The sequence below is a fragment of the Peromyscus californicus genome, unplaced genomic scaffold, assembly GCF_007827085.1.
Source record: "Peromyscus californicus insignis strain IS unplaced genomic scaffold, ASM782708v3 Scaffold_1__1_contigs__length_55948999, whole genome shotgun sequence".
NCBI classification, from domain to species: Eukaryota; Metazoa; Chordata; class Mammalia; order Rodentia; family Cricetidae; genus Peromyscus; species Peromyscus californicus.
The window spans coordinates 37,106,466-37,130,131 of record NW_026294492.1 but is presented as its reverse complement, the minus strand read 5'-3'; the positions used below and the strand labels follow the sequence as shown (position 1 = coordinate 37,130,131).

General features: G+C 45.1%; 2 protein-coding genes across 5 annotated transcripts in view; one reads left to right on the top strand and one right to left on the bottom strand.

The window, feature by feature from the left end:
* Window positions 1-23,666, top strand: part of LOC128115613 (phosphatidylinositol-glycan biosynthesis class F protein) — a 143,295-nt gene that overhangs the window by 32,750 nt on the left and 86,879 nt on the right. The gene's annotated exons all lie outside the window — the stretch shown is intronic.
* On the bottom strand, window positions 6,290-23,485 carry LOC128115607 (uncharacterized protein C2orf16-like). 3 transcript variants are annotated; one of them, XM_052746475.1, is made up of 2 exons: window positions 22,116-23,485; window positions 6,290-20,663 (listed from the first exon to the last, which is right to left on the bottom strand). In XM_052746475.1, the coding sequence occupies exon 2, from the start codon at window positions 12,272-12,274 to the stop codon at window positions 7,415-7,417; it is 4,860 nt and encodes a 1,619-aa protein (XP_052602435.1). In that variant the 5' UTR covers window positions 12,275-20,663; window positions 22,116-23,485; the 3' UTR covers window positions 6,290-7,414. All 3 variants share the same exon structure in this region, with proteins under 3 accessions (XP_052602435.1, XP_052602436.1, XP_052602437.1).

Here is a 23,666-nt window from a genome sequence, read left to right as displayed (position 1 = left end):
GCACGTGGCCCACAGCAGCAGGTGAAGGAGGAAAGGGCACAGTGCCCTCACTTTGCAGCCATCTCTGAACCTTCCCACCTCTCCCCTTCCTCCCGGCCACTTCTGTTCATTGGAGGATCTTCCTGTTAGTTACCTTCTCAGCCCGGCACCTAGGTGCTTTTTCAAGTGGTGTTGCAGTCTGGCACTCGGAGGAGCTAGCAACGTGTTAGTTTATAATGAGCAATAAAACTTTCACGTTAGGAGAAAATGAGGTCAATGTACATTAAGAAAAATGTTAATTTCTTGGAAAGGAAGTATATTCAGTTCACAAACATTTGGAAATGTTTAAGGAAATGGTGAGGTTTAATTTCAATGATACCATTAAAAAATACCTTTTGTAGAACAGTTTTCAGAGATTTTTCATCCAGTGATGGTAATACAAAGTAAAATGAATATATCCACATACTCCTGGTGGGTGTCTAACCTACTGCCCTTTTATATGGTAAAATGAGTATCTCTATGTACTCCTGGTGGGCATCTCACCTACCACCCTTTTATATGGTAAAATGAGTATCTCTATGTACTCCTGGTGGGCATCTCACCTACTGTGCCCTTTTGGAGTATATCTAGCACACTGGAGGCTAAAATGTTTATTCCCTTTGACTCCACAATTTTGTTCTTGAAATTTTAACCCACAGGAAGCTTCAGCATGAGAAATCTTCAGGTACAGAGATCTGTCCTTTGTATTATTTATGCTCCTGTCACCAACAGTGACCACACACAGAAACGGCCTGTCTGACTGCATGGGAATGTCCAATAGGCTGTAGTCCACAGGCCCAGGCAAACAGTTTGAATCTTGTAAGAACATATGGAAAAAAGAAAAATTGTGTATCAAATGTCGTGGCAGCGGAGAGATAAAATGCCTTACATGGTGTATGGCTCACACAGCAAAGATTAGAAAGAAACTCAGGCTGACGTTCGTAGGCTTATATTCGGTCAATGGACAAATGAGAATTTTGTTTCCTCTTTTTCTTTTATATGAGCTCTAATGTCTTAGGAGAAATTTCTAATTACAATAACTCAGAAAACAGAAATCTGTCTCTTCGGTAGACTCTAGATTTAGCAAAGAACAATGAACTGATAAAGGGTTCTAGCTCATTAATTTCATAAAAGTGAAAGGTTTCAGGACAGAAAAGCAGGGGGCTATGCTTTGTTAATTAATATGACCAGTGTTTGAGAGCAGGATTCAGGGCGTGGATTGTGAGTTCAAGTCCATACATGTCCCCATGTGTGTGACGTTGGAGAGGTTGTTGCAGTTTTTAATCTGCAGAGTGCACGGGGCAGCACGCCTTGCTGGCCGGATTGAGTGTGCACATGGTGCTGGCCTGTAGGAGGCGCTCTAGCCACCGCACTGCTCCCGTGTCATCACCTCACCAAAGCTCAGCCCCAGAGCCAGGAGCTGCTCAGGGGTAAAGCGCATGGTCTGCAAGCATGGGGTCCTGAGTTCTGTTCCCAGCACCCACGTGAAAACTAGGTGTGGAGGTGCGCGTCTGTGACTGTAGCGCTGCGGGGTGGTCTGGAGGTGGACAGGTGCCAAGAGTGTGCCAGCTGTGCAGTCTAACTGAAACAGCGGTGGAGACCTACAAAACAGTTGGGTGTGATGGCAGGCAGATCTCTGTGAGAGTTCAAGGCCAGCCTGGTCTACATAGCAGAGTTCCAGGCCAGTCAGTTACTCTGTCTTTAAGACAAACAACCATAAATAAGTGAAAAAGATAGAGTGCAATTAGAAGAAAATGCCTGAGTTTGACCTCTGACCTTCACATACATATACATGGCTGTGTACTCCCCCATCCCCCAATCAACTTGATAAGTCACTTGCTGGGTGACCTTGACAATTACTTGTGCAAGCCTTGTTTGGCTTTTTTGGTTTTTAGTTTGTAAAGTGGCAGCAGCAGCAAACCACTTGCTTCCAGGTTATTGGGAGAATTTACTGAAGTCGAGCCAGAAGCTTGGTGACCATAACAAGTGCAGAGATGGAGAGGGGTATGGAGGGCTGATGTGATTGGTTCTGTTTTTCCATGGGTTTATTTTGAAGTGTGAAGAAGTAGGGAAGTGAGCAGAGGTGGGAGAGCTGGCTGGAGGTGAATAAGCCAACACGTGCTGAGGGTTTATTTCTGCCCTGACAGATTTGGGGGAAAGTCTGTGGTATCCACAGCGGCTGTAGGTTCACTCTGCAGTGACTCATTGGAAGTCTGTGATGTCGTTGGTTTGTTTTTCTTATTTATTCTTCTGGGGGGCAGCCACCAATTCCCAAATAATTCACACAGAGGCTTATTCTTTTTTTTTTTTTTTGTTTTGTTTTTTTGTTTTTCTTCTTAATTACAAATGCTAGGTCTTAGCTTGGCTTGTTTCTAGCCAGCTTTCCTCAACTTAACTGATCCCATCTACCTTTTGCCTCTGGGCTTTTCCTGTTTTCTTTCTTCTGTAAATCTTACTCTGTGGCTTGCTGTGTAGCTGGGTGGCTGGCCCCTGGAGTCCTCCTCCTTCTCTGGCTCCTTCTTTTCTCCTCCCAGATTTCCCCTTCTATATATTCTGCCTGCTATTGGCCATTCAGTTCTTTATTAGACCATCAGGTGTTCTAGACTGGCACAGTACCACAGCTTCACAGAGTTAAATGCAGTATAAACAAAAGTAACAACCTTGAAATCATATTCTGCAGCAGTGTGATGTAAGTAGAGAACCTGTCCTCATTCCTGCTGCCTGGCCCCTTCCCAGGCTTCCCACATGCCCATGCATGTGACCCCTCCACTGCTCTAGACCCAGTTGTTCCTGACTGGGGCTGGCCAGTGATGCTTTGCCTGCTAGGAATACAGACTCTCATTACCCAGGGTGCTGGAGCACTTGCATGTAGGATTTTGTATTTCCAACAAGTTCCCAGCTCATGGCCCACACCGAGTAGCAGGGTTCTAGAGTATTCTCAAGCTGGTTCTTTAGATGGTTCTATGTGCCCCCATTCAAGGAGTGGAAGACTAAGGACACTCTTTGTGCATCTCCAGGGAAGCTGCTTTAAGATGCGCAGCTAAATGTAAATATGGCAAAGGTTTTGTGTTATGATGTAACCTGTTCTGACCTGTTAAATCCACCAACCAGTGTTCAAAATTCCCAGGTACAATCTGAGAACATGGTATTCTAGAAAGTTGCTAAATGGCAGGCTGACTTGGAGTAGTGGGAGGGAGAAAAGATGCTTTTTTGGGGGGAGGGGGATTTGAGACAGGTTTTCTCCATGCAACTTTGGAGCCTGTCCTGGAACTCGCTCACTGTAGACCAGGCTGGACTCGAACTCACAGAGATCCACCTGCCTCTGCCTCCCGAGTGCTGGGATTAAAGGTGTTTGCCACCACCACCCAGCTGAAGAGATGCTTTTTGAGGGTTGCATGTCAGTGTATTGGCAGCTTATCATTTAGCATTTAGGAACCTCTTTTAAGCAGCAGTAGAATGATGTCACAACAGTGCAGGTGAAAGTTCATGAGTCCTTCACTAAGATAGAGGAGGATGGACATAGGATTTGTAGGGAACTTGGAGTCAAATCTGCTGCATGTGGCAGAATATCTATGCTATGATGTTCCAAAGTGCATACACAAAACATCTTTATCAGAACTGTCTACACAATTTCAAAAATGTCCCCAGAAAACCTCACTTACTTCTTAGCTCCCACGATCCTGGTGCTCCTCTGTGGCTTAAGGGCTGTGGGTCCCGAGGTCTAGCAAATCACAAGCACACTAGTGAGTGCCAGGGACCTTTGAACCTCATCCACAAAGAGATGACACCCCCTTGTGCCTAGACGGGAAGCTCTCGCAGGCAACTACTTCAAATGGAAGGAAGGTGGGTGACACTTCTTAGGAAACGTGTGCCATCCTATTTTTCTACAGTGTGAAGGCGGGCTGACAATACCGGAGCTTTCATCTTTGCCCATTCGCAAAGCCCTATCCTAGAGGAAGGATTGAAAAAGGAGACGGGAAAAAATAAGAAGAAAAGGAACCGGGAGGCACTGGGGATGCTGAAGGAAGGTAACTAATTACAATCTGTCGAGGAACTGAGTCCGAGGACATGGGGAACAGGCAAAACTAAAATGGGAGATAAAGGGGGGCAAGTGGCTCTGATATAAAAGGGTGGGGCCTACGATGGGCTCTGATAAAACCAACTCCGAGTTTGGGACAAAAGCAAGGGCCCTGGTGTTCTCGGCTGGACAGTTCTATCTCTGAAGTATAATGATCACACCAAGAAACTCACGGCGGTGACTGCACCGAGTCTGGAAGACATCACTCCCGCTCCACGCCTAACAATTTCACCCAAGGGCTCCGGCCAGACCAACGCCACTTCCGCTCTCCTCGACTCTCCCGGATGTGGTCTCGGCAGCGACTAGCCCTGTTCTGAACCTCTACTTCCGCCTAGCAGCTTCCGAGGGGGCTGCAGTGGGAAAGTCACAGGACGACTCCTCTCCTGATGCTTTTGAGACCCCGCCCTCATGGCGGCCCGAGGATTAGGGAGGCCATCTGGCCGGAGGGTTGGAGCAAGTGGGCGGAGTCTGAAGATTTAAGTGAGGGGGTCCTCCTGAACTCCAACCCTTGGGTTCCCACAGTTTGCACACCTAGTCCCACCCACCCAACAAGTGATCTTATGGATGCAAATAGAGTTCGATTATTGCCCCTTTATTGATCTTAAATTACAGACCCATTCTCACTCCCCTCCAGAGAGCTCTTTCATTGCTGAGGGTGCAGGCAGTGGCTGAGCAGAAAGGGCAGCTAGGTGAAGATTCGCAGGCTATAATTAATAGAGGCAGGTCTCTCCTTATCTACTAACTTCATGTCTCCAAACTTGTCCAGCTTTTGGATTTTTTTGGTGTGGTCCCTAGGAGGCATAAGTCCCTAGGAGTTTATAAGTCTTGAAGTCTTTATAGACAAGCTATGTCCGGGCTTCTCCTTACCCCTGAGCCTCTCCTTGGTACTGTGATGAGGTCCCTCGTTGTGACCTTGCCGGCTCCTCTCAGGATAACTGTGTCTGTTCTTAGAGGGACTGTAGTGAGTTCTCTCAGAATGACTGCGGTGGAGTCTGGAAGAAGACCTGTATAGCCTGGACTCTGAGGGAAGGTGGTGGACTCTCCCAGAAGAATTACGCCTTTTCCTGCCAGAGGGACTGAGAGGGGTTCTCTCAGAGAGACTACCATGGCTCCTTTCTGAAGGACTGCACCGTGTCCTCTGGATGGGACTGAGATGGCACCTTTTTGAGGGACGGTGGCTTCTTCTCTCTCGTCCTCTTCTCTCTCGAGGACTAAGAGACCTCCTAGAGGGACTCCTAGGGCGTCTCCCAGGACGGGGTCGGCTCCTCCCTGAGGGACTGCGACCTATCCCCTTAAAGAGACTGTAATGGCTCCAGGAGGGATACTTTGAAGGGTTCTCACAGACGGACTACTATCCTGTCTCGGGGAGGGACTGCAATGACTCCTGTCAGAGAGATGTCTAAGGGTTCTGTCAGAGGGACTGCTATGCCTTCTCTGAGAAGGACTGCGGTATCGCCTCTCAGAGAGACTTTCATGAATTCTCTCCCAAAGGATGCGATTGGTCCTTTCAAAAGGCTTATTATGGAGGGCCCTCTCCCTGAAGAAGCCTATGACATTTTGAACTTTACTCAAGGTTGGAGGATTGAAGTAATTTGGATAGTGGCATCTCTTTCCGAAGCCATGGTCTCCAATTGCAAAGGTATGGGTTGGAGAGAGCTCACTTGTTTTGGCTGTTGAGTTTGTCTACATTGGTCACCTGTTCCCTGCAATCTGTCCTCTTGCTTAGGGTTCACACCTGCTGACCTTTGCTGGGCAACTGGTGTGCTGGCTCCTTTGCTATCTCCTGCTAAACAATACTTGTTGGCTCTTTGTTTGGGGTGCAAGTATTGGGTTGACCTCAAATTGTCTGGCCTTGTCCTGTCCTCAGGCTTCTGTCCAGTATAAGCCACAATTCTATGTGCTATTTGGAATGCCTGCCTTAGGCCCTGGAAAAGCAGCTGGTAGAACTTGGCCTGAGAGGATTTCTCAGGTTGTGTCTTCGAAGAAACAGTGCTTGTTTGAACGGTTTCAATACTCTTGCTTCTTGATGGACACATTATTCTAAAAGGACTCTCTTCTGGGGTTTCACTATTTTTGTAGAGCTTTGTGTTTTGTGTTTTAAGTCCCTTGATGGTTTTCTTCATTGGATAGTTTAAGTCAAAGGTCTTTTTGAGGCTTGATTTCGACCATTTTTCTTCCTGATTACTTTCAAAGCCACTCTCGGATACAGAGTGAAGCTGACGGAATTCATGGTGCTCAGAGTCTTTGGCGTCTGTCTGGCGGACCACCCCATGGCTGCCCCGTTGCTTTTTTCTAATGTGCACTTGTACAGAAGCCTGGGAAGATCGGGCCTGGAAATCTCTTGGAGTAGTTGGCCTCTTGGAAGCTGGAGGATAGATTTTAGCTTTCCTTCGTGATGGTGATGTAGTGCTCTTCCATGTATCTGCTTTTTCTCCCACGATGCTTTGAGACTTGAGGTCTTTTCCTAGTTCTCAGTCTAAAACCAAGATGCAACCGAATCTCACCATGGCCTTCATGGGTGCTTAAAAGGTGTATCTGTGGGTAGACAAGAAGATATGGACCAAAAGCAGACTGTAACTTATGACAGCAATTAACTCCTGAACATAGACCACACTGCATGCAGATGGGATATTTCAGGACAAGACCCGATGAGAAAGGTGGAGGGACATTGTGGGGTACTTGACTCTCTAAGAGTTTTGCTGCTACTTTTAGCTGTAGATCTTTTAGCAGATGGAGCTGTTCTGAGATATCCCTCTCGGCCTGGGAAAGACAACTTGCCTTGAGGGAGTGGTGAGAGTCAAAAGTCCTTGTCGGTGAATCACTCTGTGAGTCTTTATTCTGGTCACTGGAAACAGGGTCTTCCCTATTATAAAGTATCTTGAGAGAAGACTCCGGCTTCACTAAGGCAGGAAACTGGGCCCTTATACACGAGACAGACACATGCTGAGTGACTTCCTGGAATATATCACTTAGTTTTGAGTTTGTTTTCTTTATTCCCAATCTGGTACCGGAGTATTGCTGTAATATGGAAGATGTGGATCCACGTGTCCACATCTTTAAGGGCATTCTTTTCTCGTGACCATGGCATAAAATATGTCTCTGAATATAGTTTCTGACCACTGAAGTCTGTAAAATTGTCCTAGGACCCCTCTCTAGTAGGCTCTGGGAAAATGCCATCAGTTCAGCTGGAACCCCAAATAAACTTTGAATAAATTGATATCCATCCATTAAAAATGGCTGAGAACAAAGCTTCCTTTCCATAGTGGTTCCCAGAACATTTCCCAGCATCAGCATATTGGAGAGATACTTTCTAGGGAGTCACTGCCTACGGACATGACTTTCCCAGACATTCTGTTGTCTACCCAGGAAAGAACGGATAGAATTTCTTCGAGCCCCTAATCCTGCCTGAAACTCCGAGGGTAGTAATCTCAGTGGATATGGAGAATAGCTCTGGAATGAATTCCCAGATTCTTCCATTTGTTTCTTTTCGGTTGCTTCCTTGGATAGGACATCCATTTTCCAGATGTCAGGATATAGGGTTCCCACAGTGTTCCCAATATCAGAGGGAAGAACCAAGGGAAGGGCTGATGAACGGAACATAATAGTGTCTGTATAGGACTCTGGAGATGGCAAAATACCAACAGCAAAGTTCTTCATAGCCAAGGCTCTTGATACCTCCGGCATTCCAGAACCCTGAAGGGGTCCTAACTCAGTTGTTTTGACAGAACTTGAAATAAATGGGATTGAAGGGCTGGGTATGAACCTAGAGAAGGAATCATGTGCTTGTAACTTTTCTGATGTTATCATTTCTGAGTCTCTATCCTCACACACCCGTCTTTGATTCAAATCCTCAATTTCCATTACTTTAGGAAATTCTGTTCTGATCCCTAGAGATTTTTCAGCCTGAAGCCTTTGCTCGTGAGTTAATACTGGAGGTTCCTCAAGTGGAGATGTTTGCTCTAAGATTAATTCTGCAAAATTCTCTTGAATATTTGCCCTTGGAGTTTGTTCCATAGGTTTTACCATGTCTTGAAGATGTGATCTTGGGAGTAAATTCAAACCATCCATTACTTTAATGCTAGATTTTGTGGCAACTCCTATTGGTTCTATAGCCTGAGGATTTGGTCCTGGAGCCAGCTCTTCAGATTTTACAATCAGAAGCAGTGGTTTGGGAACCAATATAGTCTTTATAACTTGAAAGCCTGACAACTGTATTGTTTCTAAAATTTGATGTGTTGGTGCTGAGATTAATTTTTTGGATTGAACATTTTGTAACCAAAGGCTTGAAGCAAATTCTGACATTATCACATCGTGCAGTTTGGGAGTCAAATCAGTATGTTTTGACCCTTGAGAAGTTGGCTCTGGTATCATCACAGATTCTAGAACTTGAAACGGCGGTCCAGGGATAACTTCCACAGATTCGGAAACTTTGGGGAGAGCGGCTGACTGAGAAACATGATGCCGTGTCTTTGCGGATTCTGTCCCTTGACCTAGCTGCTTTGGACTGATCGTTATAAAATTTATCATTTGATCCAGTGATTCAATTGGAGTTATGTTTAAAGTTCCCATGCTTGCACCCTGGGGCTTTGTTAGCCTGCTTGCTTCCTCCCCTGGTTGCCATGACTCAAAAGTGAGCTCCTCACAGTCTGTATCTTCCACAACTTGACTCATTTGCTGGGTTGACAAATCTAAGGATTCTTCTATTTGCAGCCGTGGCTTAGAGGTCAAACTTACAGATTCAGGAATCTGAGGTCCTTGCCCTGGTGTTATCCCTGAAGCAGAATCTGGAACGTGATAGGATGGCCTTGATGTTGATTGTTCCCTTTGGGATCTTTTCCCAGAGCTCACCACCACAGGTCCTAAGTCTTGAGGACACGGCCTTGGAGATTTTTCTACATGTCCAGTCTCTCTATTTACTGGCTTTGAAGTCACACTAAGAAATTCTTTCCCTGGTCTTACCTCACAAGTTAGCATCCTTACTTCTGCAACATGATTCTTGAGGTCGAGGGTCATTCTATCAGACTCTGTGGCTTGTTCTGTTGGTAACTCCTTGACATCTTTAAATTGAGGCCACAAACAAGGCAGCAACTGCAGAGTTTCTGGGCTCCAGCAGCTTCTCTGTGGGGTTAGTTCTGAGGACTTTGAATCTGGATCACTTAGTGTTGGAGTCAGATCAACAGATTCTGGTCCTTGAAGATCTAGCTGCTGAGGCATCCCTAATGATTCTAGGCCTTGATCTGTTGGTTTGGGGTTCAACCTCATAGGTTTCTCTGTTGTTTCTGGGCTTTTATGTCCCAACCCTTTTGTCATTTCTGAAGACCCCGCATCTTGATAAACTGGTAATGAAATAATATCCACCAATTTAGAGACTTGGTGCCTCATCTTCTCAGCATAGTCCTCCAACTGGTGCCCTGCTCTATATATCTCTTGAGAGGATTCTATGGTTTGATCACATAGATGTGTTTGGGGATTTTGGTTCCCAGGTGTCACATTTTGAAGGAATGGTCTTGGTGATAACCCCCTAGAGGTTCCAGTTTGTGGCAGAGACACCGATGACAATTTCACATGGTTTACACTTTGCCACTTCGGCTCTGAAGTAAATTCCGTCGATTTCATGCACTGTTGCTGTGATTCCGGAATCAAATTTGAAAATTTGACACTAGACAGTGCTGGGCCTGCTAAGAAGTTTCCGGTGGACTCTGGGGTCGATGCCACTGGTTTCTCATTTAAAGGAAACTGTTGGCAATCCATGCTTTGCTGTTGGGAGCCTAGTCTCAGCTGCATAGACTTTCTTTCATGAACACACGGCTTCGGTGCAAAGGAAGTCTTAGTACGTTGAGAACAGTGGCGTGGAGCGAACTCTAAAGGGTTCACACTTGGAGTCGGTGACCCTGGCTTCAACTTCACAGATTTAACTTTTTGAAAACAAGGTTCTGGTGAAGATTCCTTACTTCTCACGTCCTGCAGACCGCAGCCAGGTGTCACTTTTACAGAATTTGTCAAACAAAGCAATGGCTGGTTGCTCATCTCTGGAGACATTCTATCTTCAGGCAGTGGGGTTGGTGAAACTCCCACAGATTTCACACCATTTGACGGAGGCCTCAAAGTAAATGTGGGTTGTGCAGTTTCCTGCCACGACCCAAGTTGGTTCTTCAAAAATGGGATCTCTTGAAACTCTGCCCCTACCATTAAGTGAGATGACATCATACCTTGAAAAGGTGGTCCAGAATTCAACGGAACAGATTTTGGACATTGAGATTCTGATCCAGGCATCAACTCAAAGGACTTCATGTTTTGCAACTGTGCCCGTGAACTAAGCTTCGATGGATTTATGCATTGTAATTTTAATCCTGGATTCAATTCAGGAAAATTCACACACTGTACCTGTGGCCCAGGGTTGTATTCCACAGGTGCTACATCTATAATATTTGACCCTGGAATTGATTCAAACTTCAGGTCTTGCACGTGTTGTCCTTTGTTAACTATTAAGGGTATCTCTTGAATTCCTGTCCCTGAGTTCGACTCAGAAAACTTCATACCTTGAAGTTTCGGGGCTTGTAAATGTGGCCCAGGGTTGTATCCGGTAGAATTTACAGACTGTGACTCTTGTCTTCGAGTACAGGCAGAAGAATCCACATCTTGCAAATGTGTTTTGGTATTGCACCAAACAGGATTTACACACATAATTTGTGGTGCTGGAAATGTTCTACCATGATTCATATCAAGAAGAAGTGGCTCAAGACTACACCTATTGGAATGTTCACACTGAGGGTTTTGCCCTGGAGTGCATGAGGAAGGATTTACACCTTGATAATGTGATTTAGGATTGCGCCCAGTAGAACCTACACACTGAATGTGTGGCCCTAGAATTGATGCCCATTGATTCACACCTTGCAAATGTGCTTCAGGATGGCACTCAGTGGAATTTACACTGGGAGGACTTGGCCCTGGGGTGCATGCAGAAGAATTCACACCCTGAGAACTTAGCCCTGGGGTACATATAGAATTCACACACTGAGCACTTGGCCCTTGGGTGCATACAGAAGAATTCACACACTGAGGACTTGTCCCTGGGGTGCATACAGAAGAATTCAAACCCTGAAGACTTGGTCTTGGGGTGCATGCAGAAGAATTCACACACTGAGGACTAGGCCCTGGGGTGCATACAGAAGAACTCATACACTGAGGACTCGGCCCTGGGGTGCATACAGAAGAATTTACATCTGGCCAGTTTGGCTCATGGATACACCCAGTATAATCTACACCTTGCAATTTTGGTCCTAAAATGCATGCAGAAGAATTCATTCCATGTAAATGTGGCCCAGGATTGTACACAGATTTTATACATTGAGGGTCTGGCTCTGGGATGCAAGCAGAGGAATTTATATTTTGCAAATATGGCCCACGTTTACACCCACTGGTGTTTATATATTGAGAATTTGCATTGGGAGTGCATGCAGAATTCACATCTTCCAAGTGTGGTCCAAGGCAGAACACCTTAGATTTTATACCTTGAAGGTCTGGACCAGGGTGCAACTCAGACAATTCTACATTTTGTGTTCCGGTGTTGGATGCCATAACATTTTCACAGTGAATCTGTGGCCCTGCACTCGGGTCACAGGATGGCCTACCTTGCAGTCTAGGCTTACGCTTGAATTCCGGAGATGGCTCATCTGGAAACTTGGTTTCTGTGCGCCCCTCAAAAGGTATTATCTCTTGCAAATGTGGCCCAGGGTTGCCGTCTAAAGACTGAGGACTTATTCTCAGGCCCAACTCAGAAGACATCACATCTTGCAACGGTTGCTCTGAATTGAATTCCATAGATTTCAGGTCTTGAAGCTTTGTACATAATTCTGATGACTTGATATGTTGTAAATGTGGCTCATCCCTGAACGATATTTGTTTTATTTTTTGAAGTTGTTGCTTTTGACTTAATTTGTGAGACTTCCGATCTCGCTTCTGGTTTCTGGCATTGAGTTCAGAAGGAACCACGCTATAAACCTTTGAGTCCGAGGCCTGCTTAGAGAATCCCACAAACTGTGATTCTGAACCATGATTGATCCCTGTATCCTTCATTGTGTGGATATATGTGGGCTCAGACTTCACACCTTTCAACTTTGATACACAGTTGACTGACTCAGGTTTCATACCTTGAAGGTGTAATTCTGATGTTAGCATAGTTAATTTCCTGTCCTGTAAATGAGCGGTTTCCAACTGCAAAGGTTCCCTGTCAAGTGCCTTACCAAATGTCCATTTTAAAGATTTTACATCTTGCCACAGTGGCTGATACACAAAGCCTACGGGTTTTTCTTTTTGAAGTTTGTCCTAGAAATCACTTTGGAAGACTTCATTTCATACCCTGTGAGCATAGGCCAGGACTGACCTCCATAGATCTTCCATATTGAAGCTTTGTCCCCAGAATTGACTGAGAATATTTCTCATCTTGTAACTGAGGGCCTGAGTTTAACTTCCCAGATTCCCCATTTGGGGGCTTGGACTCCACTGTCACACCTTGTAACTTTGGGCCTTGATTAAACTCTACAGACTCCTTAGCTAGGAGCCTTTTCCCTTGAACCAACTCAGATGGCTTTTTATTTTGTGTCTGTGGTCCAGAATTGAGGTCTACCGCTGTCACACCTTGGGATTTTATCTGTGTTACCACCTCAGAAGATTTTATACTTGTGACATGTTGTCCCATAGAGTTCACACCTTGAAGTTTCATGCCCATGATCAGCTCAGGATATTTCAAATCTTGTAAAGGGGGGCCTGAGTCCAGCTCTACAGATTTTGTACCTAAGGACATCTTCCTCGGGGTGAAATCATGTTTCTTACCTTGTAACTTTGAACTAGGTTTTTCTTCTACAGATTTCATACCATGAACCCTCTTCCCTGTAATGACTTCAGATGTCATACCTTGTAAGTGTGGTCCAGGACCAAAGTCCACAGACATGACATCATGGACCTTTATACCCATGATTGTCCTTGAAGATTTCAGATCTTGTAACTGTGGGCCTGATTCCCAGTCTTCCATTTCCATTTCTTGAGGCTTTGTCCTCAGAAATGAGTTAGATTTTATACCTTGCCACTGTGGCCCAGGTTTACAGCCTAGTTTGACACGTTGAGTTTTGGTACCCGCAGCTAACTCAATACATGCTTTACCTTTCAACTGTGAGCTGCGACTTAACTTAGTACATTTCATATTTGGGGACTCTGTTTCAGGTGTCAAGTCAGAACATTTTGCACGTTGCCACTGGGACCCAGAGCTCTTCTCCGATTTCATACCTTGAGGCTTTGCCTGAAGTGCCAACTCAGAAGATTTTCCACATTTCAACTCTACATTGTTTGGTGATTGTGGCCTTTGGCTTATTGCTCCATATTTCACTTCTGAGGACTGTGACTCTTGTTTAAACACTGAAGGTGTCACAGTTTGAGGCTGTGTTCCTGGGGATGACCCTAAGGGATTCACTTCTTGAGGCTGTATTCCAGGGTTTAATCCAGGAGAGCTCCTGTCTTCTAAGCAAAACCTGGGTTTGAATGTCAATTTTATATTATTGATCTTTGACCTTAACTTTGGGTCACATGCTTTCATAATTCTAAAACTCAGATTTAAAATCAGTAGTTTTGGACCTCTGAGACTGATGTTCCTGGGTTGACCCTGAAGGTTGTTTACCTTGTGACTTTGGCCTCGTAGTCAACTCATCGGATGTCTTCACATCTAGTTGTACTGAGGGTTTTAACTCTTTAGCTGTGACATCCTGAGGTGGTAACCTAAGATTCAGTGTAGATTTATTAACTTGATAGTCAGACAGTGGTATCCAAAGAACAGATTTTGTATTTTCAAGCTGTGTCCCTGAAGTAATGCCACACTTTTCACACACTGAGACTGTAGCTCTGAGGTGGATGTGATGATTTCCCCTTCTTGTAGCTCTGGTCCTGGGGACAACTCAGGGGTCTTCACACACTATACTTGTGGCCCAAGGTTAAAATCCACGGATTTTTTTCCTTGAGGTTTTGGCCCTAGAGCCATGTCTGATGTCTTCACACCTTACAGTTGTATGGATGGTTTCCGTTCTGTAGATTTGACACCTGGAGATGGTGGCTCATGATTTGATTCTGTAAATGTCACACCGCGGAATTCAGGTCTTGGTATCCACTGGATAGATCTTTCTACCTGTGTCTCTTTGTTTAGCTGATCAGTTTTGATCCCTTGAGGCTGTGGCTCGGAAGTTAAGTTCAAAGGTTTAGTTTTCTGCAGCCCTAGTGCTAACCTGCTGTAACTGTGACTCAAGATGAAACTCTCCGGATTTTTCTCCTTGAATTTTTGACCTGACAGTCAATTCAGATGACCTCACACCTCTCCGCTGTGTAGACGGCTTCAATTCTGTAGGGCTGGCACTCTGAGACTGTAACCTAAAGTTTGACCCTATACATTTCTCCCTTTGAAACTCAGATACTGGAATCCACTGCACAGATTTTGTACCTCCAATTTGTGGTTCAGTATTTAGTGCCACAGTTCTCCCATCTTGGAGCGGTGGCTCTAACATTGGCTCCAAGTCTTTCACTTGGTACACCTGTGATTCTGGAGTCAATGGACAAGGTCTCATACTCGGCACCTGTGGCCCATATTGGTCCTCTTGAGCTTTTACATTATGAACTGGTTCAGGGGCCAATTCAAATGAGGGTGCATCTTTACATTGTAGTTTAGAGGTGAGCTCTATGGGTTTTCTACCTGCAGGTTTGGGTTCTTGATCTGACCCCATAGACAGCATTTCTTCTGACTCCAACTGTTTGTTCAGGTGGCCGAACATCCCACCTTTTCACTCTGCTGAGCTTATGTGGTCATCCTGTCCGGCCTCAAGAGTTAAATCCATGGTTGTGTTGTGCTGAGACTAAATCCATGAATTTTACTTCTTGGATCCCTTGTGTTTTGGCTTTATTCACAGGTTTTAGATTTTGCTGCTTCAGACATGAGATAATCACACATTTGCTATCTTGTGTTTGTGGCCGTGAGGTCAGTTCCTTGGGTTTTACATCTTGTAGATGAGGCCCTTTCAACACCTCCATAGGCTTGTCTTGAAACAGCATCCCTGGTACAAAAGTCATGGGACTCTCCCCTTGCTTCTTTGGTTCAAGTTCTAAGCGCATGGCATTTACTTCTTGAACACGTGCATCACTGGCCAACCCCACAGTTATCAAATCTTGAATTCTTGAACCTGGAATCAGCTTTACAGATTTCATACCATCTAACTGGGAACTACTTGGGGATATCACTGTAGATTTTTTTCTCTGGACATTGTCCTACAGTTAAGACTGCAGATTTCCTGTCTTCTAACTGTGGTGCTGAAGGGGGTAACTCATATTTTAAACCTTTCAGGGTGGAGCCCGGAGGCAGCTCCTCACATTCCTTATCTCCTGCTTGTATCCCCGGGGTTGACAGCATAGATATGATTTTCCCCAGCTCTGACTTTGACCTTAACTCCATAGATTTCCTGTCTTCCAAATGAGGCCCTGGCGTTAACTCTTCTTGCTTTGAGGCTGTGATCTTCTCTACAGGTTTTATATGTTCCAAATGCTGTCTGTGGATCAATGTAGAAGATTCTACACCTTGTGCCTATGTTCTTCTGATCATCTCAGAATGATCTGCACCTGCCAAGTGTTTCCCAGGAGTCAGTTTCTTTGATTCTGCTTTTGGTATCTGTGGTTCAGATGCTAGTTTATAAGACATTTTGCCTTCAAAGTTTGGTACTTGATTCCTTGTGACATATTTTATATCTTTAAAGAGTGGTTCTTGTACTATTAACTCTGGCTTCATCCCTTGCCTCTCTGACTGTGTGGTCAACTCAAATATTTTTACACACTCTAACTGTGGCCCTGAGTTTAACTCTGAAATCTTCACACCTTGAGGTTGAGTTCCTGGAATTACATAAAAAAATTTGACATCCTGCAGCCATGGCCCCGAGTTAAACTCACATGCCTTGTGTCTTGTAGCCCTGGAGTTGCCTTTGCTGATTTGTGATCGTGTATCCCTAACTCTGGAGTCATAGGACTCATACCATAAGACAATGATCCTGGGGTTTGCTCCCCAAATCTGACCCCTGGTAGTTTCGGCCTAGAAGCCAACGCAGAAAATTTGGTATCTTGGTGCCACAGTCCTGGATTGACCTGCTTAGCTATCACTCTTGGATGTTGTAGTTCAGAGGCTGGGATTGGGCGTTTCACGCTGCAAAATTCTGATACTTCGGAGGCATCACAAGCTTCTTATCTTCAACCTGTGTCTCTTGGCTTAATGGCAGAAACGATTCTGGCATCAATCCCTGAGGCTTCCTGTCTTGAAGCTGAACACCTGGCATGAAGGTTACACATTTGAAACCTTGGTGTTTGGGCTCTGGGATTGCATCAGAGAATCTCACATGTTGCAAGCATGGTCTTACATTTACGTATACCGGTTTACCAGGTTGTGGTTGTGGTTGTGGCTGTGGTTCTGGAAGCTTTGGCCCCAGGATAAAATCTGATGATGTGGTTTCTGGCCCCAGGAAACATGATATTTCATCATGAGATTTCATGAGATTTCACACCATAATGTGGGGGGCCTGAGATGAAATTTACTGGGTTTTCCCCTTGAAGAAGTAGCCCTTGATATAACATTGGAAACTGGACACTTTGCAATTTTGGCCCTGGAATCAATTTCGATTTGACACTTAGCTTCTGTGGGCCTAGATTTAAATCCACAGATTTCACATTTGGGGGCTGTGTTCCCTCAATCCGTTCCTTCGGTGATAAACTTTGTAGACATGGCTCTGGTTTTGTCTTTTCAGGATCTACCTCTCCTGCAGATGACGGCTGTATTACATTTACAGAGTTCTCATTTTGCAACTGTGAATCTCTATCCATTTGCCTAGACTTTACTTTGTGGAGCTGTGGCTTTGGGGTCACATCTTTAATATGTGGTTTTTGTCCTATAGTTAGTACTGTAGGTTCTACAACTTGTAAGGGTAGTTCTACTTCTGCAGACTTCAAATTTTGGGCAAAGGACTCTGATTTCTCACCTTGCACTCCTGATTCTAGACTAAACTCCAGAGGTCTCACTATGATGGTTCCCTGGGTATCATCGACTTTAGAGAATGTCAATCTGAAGGTCTCTGTGTCTTCATATTCTGGTTTCAGAGTTATTTCCGATGGGTTGGTAACTTCTGCACACGCTTCTGGAGGCACCTGAACAAACTTCACATCAGGGGGCTGTGGCTCTGGGGCCATCACTCCTGAGGTCATAGTTTGCACTTCTGAATCTAGTAGCAAATCCAGAGTATCTTTAATTGCACTTCCTGATTCTGGAGTCTCTTCCATCTCTTTTACAACTTGGGTCCCAGGTTCAAGAGTATCTTGGAGTGGTGGTGAGCTCATCTCCACAGATTCTGAGCTCTGGCTCAATGGTGCTGGAGTCATCCCTAATGATGATTGTGGCAACGGAGCAGATTCTTCCACCTGCTGGCAAGGTTCAGAGGTCACTCTTGCTTCTGAGGCTGGATGCTGTAGGGTCAGTCCTTCAGGTTCTAGGAAATGATAACTTGGTTTGGGGGTCGCTTCTAAAGATTTTGTTGCATCAAAGTATGTGCTTGGGATCAGTTCACCAACTTCCATACTCTCCACCAGTGCCTCAGGAATTAGATTCCTACCTTCTACCAATGGAGTCTTTGTATCCTCAAGCAATGGTACAGGGGCTATCTTATCAGAACCAATGTTTGTGAACATGGTTCTGGGGCCAAGTCCACAGATGTTATAGCTTCAAGTGATGGTCTCTAAATGTATGTCCTGTGATAGGGCTGAAAGAGCTTCTTCCATTCCTTGAGACTGATAATCGGGGATCCAATGTACTGATTTATTATTTTGCAATTGTGGACCTGCCGCCAACCCAGCAGACTTTTTGTTTTGGTGTTGTGGTTCAACTGTCAGTTGGCCAGATTTCATATCTTGAAACTGAGACTCAGGGGCCGATGGCACAGATGTCTCACTTTGCAGTTGTGGTATGGGGGTTAATTCCTCATATTGTGTATTCTGCTGATGCAGTTCTGGGGCCAAATCTATACATACCACTGTTGAGGTTGGTGGTCCATATTTTTCCATTTCTGGGACTAAATCTGTGGTTATGTCCACAGATTTCACACTTTGCAATCTTGGATCCGGGATTAGGTGCTCAGATTTTACATTCTGTAGTTCTGTAGGAAAGTCCATTGAATCCCTAACCTTAGGCTGTGGGATTGTGCTCCCCCCCCCAAATATTCCATTTCCTGAAGCAGTGGTATGACTGGCACTACTTCAGCTTCTGGAACTTGATGCTTTTGGCCCCTTCCTATAGGTGCTGCACCTTGATCTGGTGGTGCTGGGATTGCTTTCCTGGATTCCATTATTTGATGATGTGACTTTGGAGTCAGTGACACACACTCTGTGCCTTGAGGTTGTGGCATAGTCCCCACGGAGTCTTCAACTTGACCCTGTAACCCAGAAGTCAATTGCAGAGACTCTTTGATTTGAGGCTCTACAATTTGTAGTGGTGTGATCATTCCCGTCGGAGATGCCTGGACTGGTGGGGTCACCTTTAGAGCATGCAGGGACTGACATGACGGTAGTAGGTCATCAGTCATTCCTGATGGTTCCAGTACTTTAGATGGTGGCTGTGGAGGTACGCTTCTAGATTCTACAGTTCCTGCTGGGACAGTAGTAGTCGGAACTCTGGTTGAGCTGACACTGGGGTCAAATTTTCAGCTGGAGGCTGTGAGCCTCGGATCAAAGCCCTAGATTTAGTAATGTGTGGCTGTCCTAGTGGAAATATCTGCATGAAATCCATGGCTTGTTTTGCCCCTGGAGACACTTTTGTATCTTCAGTGGCTTCAGGCAGTGCACTTGAGCTAATTTCCATTGCATTTTGATGTACTGGACTGGGAGTAATCCTGATGTGTTTTGAGGCTTGATTCTGTGACCCCAAGGTCATGGTCAGCGTTCCCATGTCTTTATGCTGAGGCTGGGGGATCATTTCCACAGCTTCCACAACTGTCTGCTGTGGCCCTCGACTCATACTTCCTGGTCCTATGGCTTGATAGTTATGCAATGTATCCATCTTCACTGATTCCATGACTTGGTATTGTGGCTGTGGGGCTACTCCTACTGGTTCTATGCCATGTGGACTTAATTTGTCAATCATCTCCATGGAATCCGTGACGTGAAACAATGCCACAGGAGTTACCTCCAGGTTATCTGTGACTTGACTCAGTCTTGAGGCCATGCTCTTTAATTCCGTGGTTTGATGCTGATGAAGGGTTCCTTTTATTGGTTCAGTTGCTTGACTAATGGCTGAGGAGTTATCCCCACTGTTTCTGCTTGATTTGGCGGCTCTGGGGAAAACCCCACAGAGTCTATCAGCTCCGACTGTGATTCTGGGATTATTCCCATTAAGTCCATAACCTGAAGCAATGCCAATGGAGTGACCTTTATTCTGTCAGTGGCTGAACGTGGTATCTTGGGTGTCAGCTCCACATTAGTTAGTTGTGCCTTATGTGTCTGTACCCTTTTTTTCTGGAAGACCTATGACCTTCTGCTCTATATTCGGCTCTAACACATGCTTTGAATCCTTTTTCACTAAAGCTTGTTCTTCCTGAATTATGTTAACTCCTAGATTTCTGGGAGATGGAGTGCCCGTTGATATAACTAAAGGATTATATCTAAGTTCTTGGCGGTCATCCTCGGGTTGTGACTGCCTGTTTGAGGGAAATGGCTGTGAAATGATTGCTTCCGTCCTATGGACTTCAGAATTCACCCCAATGTTCACGTGGAGATGAAATGATGGAGGATCTGGAGATGTGTTGGTATTTTGCTCAACATCCCCACAGGGATGAGTGCAGGAAACTGAGTTTTCGGGAGCTCTTCTTCAGGGACTCCTTGTACATCCATCAAATGATTGAGTATGTTCCAGGATTTCTTCACAGGCAGAGGCACCACTTCTTGCTGCAAAGTAGAAACCTTCTGAGACATATGTCCTTCCAGTTCTCCTCTGATCAAAGGAGAGAGCTGGAGTGGAGCCCATACTAGGGGTCCTGGACTCTCATCCAAATCAGAATCTGACCCATGATTTGATTCAAAATGAGTCTTTCTCTTATCTTTTGTTTTCTCTTGTTCGCAAGGATCTAAGGATTCTAAAATAGAGCTCATAAAGGAAGTTTGAGCTTGTAAGGGACGAAGAACTGCCAAATTCGGAGAAAGATCTGATTTCGCAGAATCTGTCAGCTGAGAAGTAGGCAGGGATGTGCCAGGGCTCCTGGGCATAGATGCTTCCTTTTGGGAGGAAACAGGTCCACTATCGCTCTGGAATTGCCAAGCTGTCCCTTCAGGAAACATTGGAAGATAAGACAGGCTCGAGCTGTTGTTGAATGATGCAGAGGACATGCTGTAGTCAGTAGAAGTCTTTCCCTTTTGACAGTAACAGCTGGGTGGGACAATCTCCTGAACCACACTGTCAGAGACGGAGGAAGAAGTCAGATCTCGGGATTCTGAAACATTCAGCTCCATAAGTGTTGATCTGAGAAACAAAGAGAAATGTTTTCATTTTCTTTGGAATCAGTAGGGGAAGTTAGAGAGAAGGGAGGGAGTGTCTAGTTCAAATCCAAAATATTTTTAGTCTAAGGGAGAGAAGAAGGAAAAGAGGGGTTGCATCCACAAACATCAATGATTTATGTCAAGAATTCCTCCGCCAAGAGCAAAGTAGACGAGTCCGTCAATAGAGTGCATGCTATACAAATAGAGAAGCTGAGTTCCATCCCTAGAACCCACAGGAAAATAAAAGAACACAGTGTCCTAATGCTGGGTAAGCAGAGACAAGTAGATGCCCTGGGCCTCACTGGACAGCCAAGGCTAATCAGTGAGTCCCAGGGAGTGACTCTATCTCACAAAACAAGGTGGATGGCTCCCAGAAATGACACCCAAGTTTTACACAACACACACACACACACACACACACACACACACACACACACACACACACACACACACACGCACACCTGTGCTTGGCATGACCTGAGTTTGAGCCCTAAGACTCACATGTTGGAAGGAGAGAACTGACTCCTGTGGCTTGTCCTCTGACCACCACATACATGATGTGGCATCCATGTGCACACATGCAAAAAAATACAAATGAATAAAATACATACATATGCTGTGGGATGTTCTGTATGGCAAATGTGTTGCTAATTAGTCAATAAATAAAACACTGATTGGCCATTGGCTAGGCAGGAAGTGTAGGCGGGACAAGGAGGAGAATAAAGCTGGGAAGTGGAAGGCTGAGTCAGAGAGACACTGCCAGCCGCCACGATGAGAAACAGCATGTGAAGATGCTGGTAAGCCACGAGCCATGTGGCAAGGTATAGATTAATGGAAATGGATTAATTTAAGCTGTAAGAACGGTTAGCAAGAAGCCTGCCACGGCCATACAGTTTGTAACCAGTATAAGTCTCTGTGTTTACTTGGTCGGGTCTGAGCGGCTGTGGGACTGGCAGGTAAGAGAGATTTATCCTGACTGTGGGCCAGGCAGGAAAACTCCAGCTACATACATATATTTACACAGTGAGGCCTAAAGAAATAGCCCAGAGGTTAAGAACAGTGACTGAGTGACTGCCTTTCTAGGGGACCCAAGTTTGAATCCCAACACACACATGGTAGGCCACAAACATCTGTAACTCCAGTACCAGGGGATCATATACCCTCTTGTGATCTCTCTGGACACCAGGCATGCATGTGGTACACATACTTACCTGCGGGGAAAATATCCATACAGATAAAACATAAAACAAAGCTCACAAAATAGTTCTCCACTGCTTTTCAAACTAACTTTTTTCCTTTACCTCCTTCCTTTACTTTCTTTCCTTCCTTCTCTTCTTCTTCTTCTTCTTCTTCTTCTTCTTCTTCTTCTTCTTCTTCCCCCCCTCTCTCCCCCCACCCCCACTCAGCCCCCTGCCTTGTGACTCTGTTTCCTGACCTTGCATTATCCAGATGTTGGAGGATCCGTCCAAGACTCCTGTCTATTGACCAGAGTACATATTCCTGGGTCCAGTCGGTAGGAAGTCCTGAAATACTGGACACAGCAGAATATGTCAGTGGAACTGAAGTGACATTGCAGTAGGAATAGAAAGATAATTTAGGAAGGAGGCAATTGCTCTCAGAGTAAATGAAGTCAGAGTGCCAGGTATTTTACGTACAGCATTCACAATGAAGATGGTGTCACGGGTAGGAATTCTATTGCTGTCATGAACCCCAATGAACATAAACAAGTTGGGGGGACAGGGTTTGTTTCAGCCTACAACACTCAGGTCATACTCCATTGCTGAGGGAAGTCAGGGTAGGAACTCAGGGCAAGATGGATCCAAGAGGCAGGAGCTGATCCAGAGGCCATGGAGCTGCTTACTGGCTTGCTTTCATGGTTTGCTCACCCTGCCTTCTTGTACCCCCTGAGACCACTAGCTCATGCGTGGTACCACTCACAGTGAGCTGGACCTTCCAATATCAATCTTCAATTAACAGAATGCAGCCAGGCATGGTGGCACATGTCTTTAATCCCAGCACTCGGGAGGTAGAGACAGGTGAGTTCAAGGCCAGCCTGGTCTACAGAGCGAGTTCCAGGACAGCCAGGGTTATACATTGAAAAAAAAAGAAAGAAAGAAAAACAGAAAAAAAAATGAAAATATACTATGGTGATATTTTATTTGTATTAAAATGCTATTTGTATGTTAATAAATAAAGTTGCCCAGGAGTCAGAGCTATTAGCAAGCTATAGGAAAGCCAGACAGTGGTGGTGTACGCTTGTAATCCCAGCACTTGGTAGGCAGAGCTAGGTAAGTCTCTTTGTGTTCAGGGATACAGCCAGCATTGGATACACACGCCTTTAATCTCAATACCAACCATAGAAGACCTGGAGATCTGTACAGACAGGCAGTGACGAGGCGGTCATGTGGTTGGGTTTACAGCCAATGAGAAGGCAAAGCATAAAGTCTATATAAAGACTTTAACACAGGAAGTAGCTCTCTTTCAGAGAGGTAGGACCACCACAGGAGGACGGGTAAGGTTTTTGCTCTTAGCTCTGACTTCTTGGCTTTCTTCTTTGCATTGGTTCTGTGTTTCTATTTAATAAGACGGTTGGTTACATCTACAGTGTACCACAGGCTTGCCCACAGGGCAATCTGGGGGGGGCAATTAAGGTTCCCTCTTCCAAAATGATGGCAGCTTGTATCAAGTTGACAGGAAACTAGTCAACATGGGTATTTGTCACAGGACAGTCTGTAGACAGACTCTGCTTACCGTGTCAGATCAGCTACACTGACGTTCATCTCTGTTTCTTCCAACCATGAAACTGTAACAGGAGCCAAGAAACTGTTAGCATAGTGACTGCTGACGTCATCTAACAGAACCCCCTTCATTTAACAATTAGGGGAGCAAAGATGAAGTCACACCCATCGTGAAGCTGATGAGTGGTACAGCACAGCTATCGAGTTTTGTTTTGCTTTTTAAGCATACTATCCCGTCTTCATCATGT